General features: G+C 36.9%; 1 protein-coding gene across 1 annotated transcript; it reads left to right on the forward strand.

Annotated features, from left to right (window-relative positions):
* On the forward strand, positions 112–2,851 carry LOC109719704. The gene is made up of 3 exons (XM_020246486.1): positions 112–149; positions 1,947–2,133; positions 2,606–2,851. The coding sequence occupies exons 1-3, from the start codon at positions 112–114 to the stop codon at positions 2,849–2,851; spliced, it is 471 nt and encodes a 156-aa protein (XP_020102075.1).

An 11,324-nucleotide genomic window follows, 5' to 3' on the forward strand; every position in this document is an offset into this window, starting at 1 on the left:
AAGACCGGTTAAGAGAACGAGTCGGAAAGAAAGAAAAAAAAAGCAAAAAAAAAAAGTCGCGGCCTGCCGCGCCTTTTGGCGGAGCGTGAGGTGAGGAAGATGCGGGGTACGATGACTGAGGAAAGGGCTTCATTGGGCGAGAGCATGAGGTGAGAGCGAGACGACCGTTTCCGTTTGCCGCTGCCTCCACTACTGCCGGGTCAAGAAAAAAAAAAAAGAACGAGAGAAACGAAGAAGAAAGAGAAAGAGGAAAGAGAAAAAGTAATAAGGGTATTTTGGTCAGTTTGCTGAAAAAGCGGACCGAATCTGCAAAAACGAAAAATGTGGCCCGGTTTTGCAAAAGTCCAAAATAAGTGGATTTTTTATGCAAATTGGCCAAAATATTACATAGGGCCTGATTGGCCTAGTTTCTAAAAAAGTAATATTTTTGCTTAAGTGATTTTGCTTTGTAAAATTAATTTTGGTGAAAAGTTATACGGCGTTGGCTGAGTTTAGATAAAATAATTTTTCTGAAATGATTTTTCTAAAATAGTTTGGTAAAAAAATTTTGATGCTTACATATATTAATATTTTTACTAAATTTTATGTTAAAATAATTTAAAATTTGAATTTAAATTTGAATTAAAAGTATAATTTTAAAATTTCAAATTGTACAAAAAATAAATATGAAATTTCAAAATTTTAAATTTGAATTTTTAAATCTAATTTAAATTTCTCAATTTTTCCAAACTGAATTTAAATTTTGAATTTCAAATTTAAAATCTAAATTTCAAATTTCAAATTTAAGATTTGAAATTTGAAATTTAAAATTTAAAATTTAATTTCAAAACTCAAAATTTAAATTTTAAATTTTAAATTTTGAAATTTAAAATTTAAATTTAAAATTCAAATTTTAAAATTTGAATTTTAAAATTTGAAATTAAAAAGTACAATAATTTAAAATTTAATTTTAAAATTAAAATTTAAAATTTGAATTTAAAATTTAAATTTTAAAATTTTGAAATTTAAAATTAAAATAAAATTAGAATTTTGTAATTTGAAAATTAAAACTTGTAATTTTAAATTTTAAATTTTCAAATTTTTAAATTTAAGTTTTAAAATCTGAAATATCAAAATTTAAATTTCATCTCAAATTTAAAATTTAAAATTTTGAATTTTAAAATTTGAGAGTTGAAATTTAAATTTAAAATTTAAAATCTAAATTTTAAATTTTAAATTTGACAAGTAGAGATTTAAAAATTCAAATACGAATTTAAAAATTCAAAATTTAAAGTTAATGTTAAATTTATACTTTGAATCTAAAATAAAAGTAAAAATTTGAATCTAAAATAAAAGCCTTTTTTTTGCATAAAATTTTATTAGTTTTAAGATTTTGCAAACTTGAGCCACTATTTTAAAGTTTACAGATTCAGCCTGAATTTTTAGAAAATTAATCAAAATACTTTTATTTTTTTCTCTTGTTCTTTTTCTCTCTCCCACCCTCACGGCCTTCTCCACCGCCTCCGCTGCCCTTGGCGACGGTAATAAAGGCGGCGGCCTCCTTTTCCTCCACCTCCGCCTCCGCCTCCGTTGGTGCCGGTGCCGAAGGGGAAGGACTCGGAGTTGGCACGGGTGAGGATGATGCGGACGGAGATAATGAGGTCATGACTGAGACAGTACTCGTTGTTGCCCGCTAAAGGTAGAAAAAAGAGAATAAAAAATAAAAATAAAAAAAATTCTTAAAAGATCATTACATATCATCGCTGCTACAAGAAAGGTTAAGAATCAGAAAAAAGAAAAAAGAAGATGAAATTACATTGTTAAGATAAGGTTGCATCGTTTCACAAGAAAATTATACTGTTTGAGACGAGCATTGCACTTTTTAAGATAAAAACTGCTCTCTTTGAAATAAACGTTACACATTTTGGACGAAAATTACACTGTTTGAGAGAAATTGCGCTCTACAGCCTCTCCGCTGTTGAGATCTACTACCCTGTCATCGTCTTGAAGCGGCCCCTCCTTGCCTTCCTCCTCGCACTCCTCCGCGCCCTCGAGGCCCCTACTTGCTTAATCAATGACGCTCTCAAGGCGCTCTTCGGCGTCACGCTCTACCCGCTCAATCGACCCCCGCTGATCAAGCTCGGTGCCTTGCCGGTGCTCTTCTCTCTCGTTGTCAAGGACTAGCATGTGGGAAAAGGCGGCGGGGGACGTCCGGGAGGTCGAGGGAACATAAGGGATTTCTTCCCGTGGACGGTTGAACGGGTGGGGGCAGCGAGAGCGTAGAGGTAGGCCAAGAGGGTGATAAGGAGGGGCCGCTTTAAGATGATGATGGGGTGGTAGGCCTCCAAAGCGAGAAGGTTGTAGAGTGCAATTTTCACTCAAACAGTATAATTTTCACCCAAAGAGTACAACTTTTATTTCAAAGAGTGCAATTTTCGTTTCAAAGAGTGTAATGTTCATCTCAAACAATACAAGATTCTTCGAAATAGTGCAACTCTGGTTATACTCTGGTTATTGGTCTTTTTTGTGGTAGTGACGATACATAATAGTCTTTCAAGAAGGAAAAAATTAATTTTTTTATTTTTTATTTTTTTTCTACTCTCTGCATCTTTTTTGCTCCTTGAAGAAGCACGGGCGCATCTTCGTTATCACCCTCACGGGCGACAACAAGCACAGCCTCGACCATAACCTTATTGCCTCCGTCCACTCCGCCCTCACCCACGCCCGCTCGGAATCTTCCTCCTTCGGCGCCGGCATCAATGTTGTCACAAGCGTTGATGCTAGCGCCGGCGGAAAGTGGAGGTGGAGGCGAAAGAAGAAGAGGAGGCGGCGCCGCCTTCGTAACAATCGCCAAGGGCCGCGAAGGCCATGAAGGAGGTGAAAGGGTGTCGAAGAGAGGAAAAAAAAAAAACGAGAGAAAAAAAAAGGAAAGAAAAAAAAAGAATAAGGATATTTTGGTCAGTTTCCTAAAATTTGGACTGAATTTGCAAAATTCAAAATAGTGGCCAACTTTTGCAAAATCTCAAAATTAGTGGATTTTTTATGCAAATTGGCCTTTTGAAAACTTATAAATATATTTTTATATTAGCTCAAAACTAATTATATCTATTTATACAAACTATACACTAAAGGGTTTGATGGTTGGTACCCGAGGTCTCAAGTTCGAATCTTAACTGATTCACATTTCAAGCTAAGTTTATTTCTAAAATGAAATAAACGAAGCGATAGCGTGCTACCTATCTCTTAAAAAAAAAAGGGCTAAATTATAAAAAAAAATCCCTATAATAACCCGCTTTTTCACTTCCCCTCCCCCCCTGACATTTAAAAATCTGCACTTTGCCCCCTTGTAAAATGAAAAATGTTCACAGAAGGATTACGGTGTGTAAAATGACTATTTTGCCCCTCGTCATTTTCATCTTCTTCCTCATCTTCCACAGCCACCCCTTCGATCGGCTGCGATTCCCACCTCAATCGGCCGCGATTTCTCTCCATTTCCTTCTCCACCTGCTTCTCTTCTCTTCCTGCACCCTCGCCGCCCCTCGATTTTGACGATAGTAGAGAGGAAATCGAGATGGGTGTTGATAGAGAGGTAGGCAAGGGCAACGAGGGCGAAGGCGAGGTGGTGGAGGAGGGCGAAGGGGATATGGGCGAGGGCAAGGCAGTGGAGGACGGCGAGGCGGCGAGACGGCGGCGAGGCGGCGAGCCGGAGGGAGGCGAAGCAACAAGGAAGAGAGCGGAGGGGTCTTTTCGGCATAAAAAAATATTTTATAACGGAATCCTAACGGTAGGGAGTGAAGTGCACATTTTTCATTTTATAAGGAGGCAAAGTGTAGGTTTTTAAATGTCAGGGGGGAAAGTGAAAAAGCGGGTTATTACAGGGGAGTTTTCTATTGTCACGCCCCGGGACCGGCGGAGGCCCTCCCGGTGGCGTGCCCAGACCCGCCATATGTCTACACATATAAGGCGTCTACAATAAAAGCGGAAGAAAAGCAAGAAATAGAACAAATAAAAGAAGGAAAATAACCAGCAACTAATGATATCAGAGCAAATATAGTTCTAACATCTACACCAAAATAAAGAGATAAGGATAGACAATAAAGGAAANCTCTGAAGGCAACCCGAGAGCTAACCAAAAATCCGATTTTTCGGGTTTTCGTGCTCGGCTTTAAACCTCACTTCTCGGGATGCGAGCCATAGGTCGGAACACTGTCAACGACCCACCAGAAAAACTGGAATTGCTCAGCACACAGCTCGAACACTCGAACCTCACAATTTGCAAAGGTCCAGTGTGTTACATCTATAATTTAGTCAAAAAAAAAAAGTTAGCGGAAAAAATTATGGATCTAATATGTGCACCTCAAGCATATTAATGGACGACTGGTTTAGTTAGATTTGATTCACACTATTAAAAGTATTTGAAAATTAAATTTTGTAACATTTTCAACACTATTTGGTAGTGATCAAAATGTCTCAAAATTGATAATTTTAATAGTTGATGTGACGCGTTTGTGAATTTAATGTTGTAAACAATCCAAATCTAATAATTTTTTATAAAAAATTCGTTTCACTATTTAGAGTAAGATTAGTATCTCTGATCTTAAATTCAAATTTTTTATCATTATTTTTTATGAAATTTTTATTTTCAACCGATCATTTTTAAATTACTTGTTCGATAGGTAAATACTGTCAAAAAATTATAAAATTTAGTTTTCAAATATTTTCATCAATGTAGATCAAGTCTAACGAAGCCGATCGTCGATTTGGAAGTTGTATCATTAAAAACAATTTAGTAGCACGGAGACCTTCGTACTAGTGGTAGTATACCAGCCAAACTCATAAAAAGTCTGCAAAACAATAAGATATAAAAAATATATATATTTTTAGAAAAACCAACCAAACAACGAAAAATTCAGTGAATTCTTCTCAGACTAGAAAATTATTTTCTGAAATATTTTTCTGAGTAACCGAACACTCTCAAGTATATACAGTTGGAGGCTAAATTGACATCGCTTGGATTAAGACCTAATAATATAGATCTTTTATTAGACCACAAATTCCTATTTCATCAAATCCCCCTTGACCGTCTAGGAAATTATTTTTATACTATAAAAAGTTCAAAAAATTTCAAAAAGGCTTTCAATCTTCTCTTCTTTTATATTTATAAAATTACGGTTACAATCGCCACCAGAGAAGTATGTAACCACAAGCCCACATGCTCCCGCGGTGATAGTTGCAACTGCAACTTTGAACTATCGGAAAAAAAAAATTTATAAGCTTTAGGTTTTTATAATATAAAAATAGCGCTTTTAACCACCATATTACCATATTAGGGCTTAAGTTGGCCACATCAGCTGCCTTGTAAAAGATCACTAATTACTGATAATATAAGACAAAATACTAACAAATCACATGAAGAAAAGAAGAACTTCAGGATCAGCAAATTGTGGTCCAACTTTCTGGAAACCAATATAAGGCCATTCTTGCCAGACAGTTAGGAACCATATCTATCAATTAGTCCATCCAAATTTCAAGAAGGGAAGTGTCAAATATGCTCAAAATAATGATTAATAACACAAAATTTGAAGAGAAAAAAAATGCACATAATGAACCTCTGCAGAACAGCGGTCGAGAAGAGTATTAAAGAAAAAGGAAACAAAATCGGTTCTCTGCTGAAGATATTTGATGGATAAATAAGAACTTGAAGATAATATAGCTGAATGGATTTGTACAGTCTCTCAAACAATAGATAGCTCATACATATGAAGTAAAAGGGAGGAGAAAGTAAAAACTACTTACCCTTTAAATCCTGATTACCTACAGATAAACAGATGAAACCAGAGATGAATGAAGAGACTTTAACAAGAATGAAAAAAATATTTAACTGATGATAACTTGGATCTATTTTGCAGATTCATTTAAACAGAACAAAAGAGAAAGTCCATTGGACTGTTAGTGTGAAGTGTGAGGACAATTCACAAAAACTGCAGATGTCTCATATCATGAGTACTATTACTAATCGCCGGTATCTCAGTGAACGTACAGTAAAGAGCCATGCATGTTATCAAATTAAATGAATTCATACTAATAACAGGCAATGAATTCATACTAATAGCATTTTAACGAACCAAGGAAAAGGGATGACACAAACAGCAGCAAATAATTGCTATTCGAGACACATTTATACATTGCTAATAAGACGATGTGCACAGAAGGCATGACATTAGCTGACAATTGTTTTATAGAAAGCAAACATAATGTGATTCCCTATGTTTACCATTAAGAGACATTTAAAAGTGATAATTACTTCCAAGAAAACTGTATTAAATTAAAATAGGGATCATATAACATCGGCATAAGCAGGGGGAATTTAAAAAATCGGCAATGCATTGCACAAATCATCAAAATCATCATAGTTACATGTATAGATCAAAAATCTGGATTCTCGATATAAATATGCTGTATAAATAGTTTGGTTATTGTTCAATAAGTCAGAATTTTAATTGAAGCATTACAGATCGCTCCATGAGTCTACGACTAGACTGTGTTTCCGGATGTTCTGCTCCATAAATAACCTCCTTTATGCTGACCGCAGTCCTACAAAGTTGCTCCGCGCTGTCGTATTGTCCACCTTTCAGCATAATTAGTGCTCTTGTTTCCAAAATTGTTGCTCTTAAGTACTCAAGATCCTGGTGAAGTAGAGCATTAGACACTGCATTTGATCTCCTTTTCGCACTAGTTAAACACAAAGATTCATTGTTAGTTCCCGAAATGAAAGAATCCACCACTACATCTAGTGTATTAGAGGCCAAGCGTAGAAGCTCGAGCGCAGAATTGTACATAGAAAGCATTCTAAAGCTCTGCGAGACGAGAGGTAGAACAAGTTGCTTGATAAATAATACAAGATCACGGGTTGAAAGATCAACAACGGCAGAGCCCGTGCCAAACTTAAATAGCAAGAAGCATGCAGCCCATATATGATCGTAGTGTTGCGTCACAGAACCTTCAATGATGATGGCTCGAACTACTGCTCTAGCTACCTCAACATTGCTTCTTCTACGAGCATGCAACTTAATTATATCATGAAACGAAAGATATCTTTCTTTGGTGCTTCTCTTTGCTATACCGAGCCTTATTAGCAAAGATGAGGCCTCGTCTTCTGAGTTTTTGGTGCTTGTTCTTGGTTTCATGCATGAACAAGAGATCATATGACGTAACGTCCTCCACACATGCATGTGCTTACGTTCTTTAGAAATTTCACAAGCAGCAAGAGAAAGAAAGGAGATCGGTATTGGTGAAGGCGCGAACCAAGTGCTCGCCTCCGCCATTCCTAATGCCAACTTTTCGAAATTATTTGATTGATCCAATACTGAGAAGCAGAAGTCGAGAAGCTGGACAAGGAAAGGATTGCGATTCAGTACGCGATCTTCCTTTGTGCCCCATGTGAGTTCGCTTAATGGCATTTTGTTTATTAAATTTAGAAGTTTAGGTGGGTCAATTTGGAGCTCAGAGAGGATTGCCCCAGCAAGTGCAAGCCCCATAGGGAGCCTACCTATTTTATCCTCAATGATTCTCAGTGCATCAATATCTTCTGTTCTAATATATCTCAAGCTTCTCGTCATCAATGACATCGCCTCCGACGAAGACAAGTATAGTAGCCTCAAGGGCTTAACGTTCATTAATTGAGGCAAACGCGTAGAAATTAATACGTGCGTCTCGCCACCAGCATAAGGAAGAAGTTCCATTATAGACCTTCCATCCCACCAATCCTTGTCACTTTCCAAATTATCAATCACTAAAAGAAAGGGGATATCTCGCATAAGCTCTTTACGAACTTTAGCAATAGCATCTCCCTCTATATCCTCAAAGCTTCTCCGCCCATTTCCATCCGTATAAACTTCGTTCCCTATACCAACATCAACACCCAATTTTGGCAGCAACCTCATGTAGTTCTCTCGCAAGTATCTTGCCTCTCCACCTACCCACAGTACCATCTTATATCTTTGCGAGAATTTATAGGCAAACTCGAGCAACAATTCTGTTTTTCCGATACCTGAATCGCCGCAGACACAGGCAACGCCCTTACCGAGAGAAAACTCCCTTCCAGTGATCTCCTTTCCATGCCTCTTCTTCATGAAGCTACGATGACTCGACTTACTCAAACTCCCTTCAATTTCTATGCACTCCTCAGATTCTTCCATTGTTAGCTGCTTCTTGCCCTTTCTGTCGATTTCAATATCGACAAAGTTATGTTCTTCTCGGAATAGCAGTACTTCAAGATCATGTAGCTCTTTCTTCCTACCGACAAAGTTAGCATTGCGCGGGAAGGGGAATTCGTCAGCTGCCAGCTCTCGCCATGTCTTCGCCGACTCCACCACGCTCCGCCTTCCCAATTGCATCCCGAGAAGCTCGACGACTTGCAAAATGCGGTCCCTTAAGTTACCCGCATTCGCTTCCAGCGCCACCTCTATCTGCGAAAGCCCATCCAACACCTCCTTCCATTCTCTCTCTCCGCCGCCGTATCTCCGCCACAGCTCCCCCCTCCTCTCGATCACATCCCTCGCGACGCAGTCCCTCTTCGCGAGGGCGAAGAAGACGGGTATCAGCTTCCCCCTCTCCAAGAACCCGTGCATCTCCCCGATGCTGCACCGGTTCGCCAGCGACTCCTCGGCGACGACCACGACGCCGAAGGAGGCCGCCGCCGCGGCTTCCCGGGCGGCGCCGCGGGAGGCGGCGGTCCGGCACGCCGCGGCGTCAGAGGCGAAGCACGAGATCCCGTGCATCTCGAGCTCCGCGCAGAGCCACCGCACGAAGCGGCGGAGCAGGGGCCGCGCCTTCGCGCCGCAGAAGCCGAGGAAGACGTCGTAGAAGCGCTTCGCGGGGAAGGGGGAGGGGCGGTCCGATGCGGAGACGGCGGGGATGCGTGCGCGGCGGTCGCCGTGAAGGTGTTCGACGAAAGGTGCGAGTGAGGCGGAAGGGGAGGAGGAGGACGAGGGGGAGAGGGAGAAGGAGGAGGGGGATTGGGTGGCGGAGTAGAAGGCGGAGGAGGGGCAGGAGGAGCTCGCCTGAGAAGATTCCGGCGGCGGAGGTGGTGGTGGTGGGAGGAGGAGGAGGAGGAGGAGGGATTGAAGGTGTAAACATGGTAGTAGGGAGAGGATCTTTTGAGGATTTAGCGCTCAAAACTTTCCTTGTTGGGGAGGAGAGGGGGAAGAGGGAGCCGAAGCGGGAAACTTCGACGAGGATTGGCCCGTTGGGAGTGAAAATGTCTCACTAGTCCCTCCGCTATTCTGGTATTGCACCCTGTTATTTCAGAATTTTTACATTTAAAAATTTTAATTGTAATCACTAATAAGCATAGTTAGTTAATTCGGATTCGGCAAAAATACAGTACGGGTATAATTCAGATAAAATTTGTTTTTTAATTTTTAAATTTGTTAAAAAATACGGCTAAAAAACGGATTCGGTAATTATTCGGATACGTGATTTATACGGATATTATACGTTCACCAATTAAAAATTCGGGATCAAAAATTTGGCTATATATTAAACATATAATAATTAATATACTATATATATTACTATTATAATTTTTATGTATAGATTAAACATATTCATATATTAATAATAAACATATATTAATAATATATAAGATTTATATATTTAAAAATATAAATAAATAATTACAAATTTATAAATAAAATAAATAAATATATATTATTAAAATAAATTATATATATAATAATATATATAATATATATATAATAATATATAATTATAATATATATACTATATATTATATATATATTATATATATATCTCGGCTGGAATACTATTGATAGCAAAACGTCCTTTTTGCTATCAAGTTTTTAGCCTTTGGATCAACTCTTTTCATTATTTCCTAACCATTGGATTAAATACTATAACCCAGTGGGGGACCCTCAACCTAGGAGGTACCATTAACTCTAACTGAATAATATCATCCTAACCTACAATTTCTATCTAAGGGTTAAAAACTTGATAGCAAAAGAGGTTTGCTATCAATAGTATTTCAGCCTAATTTATAATATAATATATTATATATATAATATATATATATATATATATATATATATATAATATAATATGGCTATATGCTACTATCCTATTAATAGGATAGGAGCACATTGCCCATACTCAAGTTCGTTCTTGATGATCGAGATTCCCGAATCGATGATCGAGTAAGCCGTTGAAGTTGATCTAGAGTATTTAAATATCTAGAAACTAATATTTCATAAATTTTTGATAATGGTTTAACATGGTGATCAAGTGTCGTAAATGCGATATTTTTGACAGCCTATATGAGCCGTTTGCTTGTTTAAGCGTATAGAAGCAATCCAAATTACTTGAATTTCGATATCTTTATACTATTTAGATAATGTTTGATAACTCTGATTACGAACTGAGAAAGTCTAAACTCTATTTTAAGAAGGTTATTCATTTATGACCTGTTCATTTTTCAACTCTTAAGATGTAACTTGATAATAATTTTTAAATAATACAAATTTGGTTTCTAAACATTTTCTAATTGTGTAGATCAACTTCAACGGTGCGATTATCAATTTGAAGTTCCAATCATTCAAATCGACTTGATAGGACAAGTCCCAATCCTATTAATAGGATAGTAGCCGGACCATATATATATATATATATATATATATATATATATATATAATATATATAATATATATATATATATATATATAGTTGAGGCTGAATACTCTCGATAGTAAACGGAGCTATTTTACTATCGAGTTATTTTCAATGATAGAGCTTCCAAATTGACGATCTGCTCCGTTAAATATAGATTTAAACCATTTAAACTATCTAGAAAGCAAATTTCACACACTTTCGATATTATTTTTTTTCCATTCTATTGAACAGAAATAGAATGGTTGAAAATGAAATATTTTTTTAAAAAAAATGATGATAGGTAGTCTTGTAATCAAGATCAAGAGTATAGATTTTGTTTTAAATAGTTTAAAGAATTTTCTAAACAAAAATTCAATTGATTTGGATATCTTATACACGTTAAATCGAAAAAATGTCTCTTATCCACCATTAAAATTATAAATTTTGAAACCTTTGATCATTGGCAAATGATATCGAAAAATTTGAAATTTGATTTCTAAACACTTTATAGTGTATAGAATCGTTCAGCGGAGCCGATCGTCAATTTGGAAGCTCTATTATCGAAAACAACTCGATAGTTAAAAGCCCGTTTACTATCGAGAGTATTCTAGCTCAACTTCTATATATATATATATATATATATTATATATATTATATATATATATATATATATATATTAT

This window comes from Ananas comosus, linkage group 13, assembly GCF_001540865.1.
Source record: "Ananas comosus cultivar F153 linkage group 13, ASM154086v1, whole genome shotgun sequence".
Taxonomy (NCBI): domain Eukaryota; kingdom Viridiplantae; phylum Streptophyta; class Magnoliopsida; order Poales; family Bromeliaceae; genus Ananas; species Ananas comosus.

What these genes read in the sequence shown, in the direction of transcription:
- LOC109719704 (XM_020246486.1), top strand. Translation starts at nt 112, where the DNA reads ATGACTGAGGAAAGGGCTTCATTGGGCGAGAGCATGAG. An exon ending in TCATTGGGCGAGAGCATGAG is followed by an intron (nt 150 to 1,946) that starts GTGAGAGCGAGA and finishes TGCGCTCTACAG; the next exon opens with CCTCTCCGCTGTTGAGATCT. An exon ending in TCAAGCTCGGTGCCTTGCCG is followed by an intron (nt 2,134 to 2,605) that starts GTGCTCTTCTCT and finishes TGCTCCTTGAAG; the next exon opens with AAGCACGGGCGCATCTTCGT.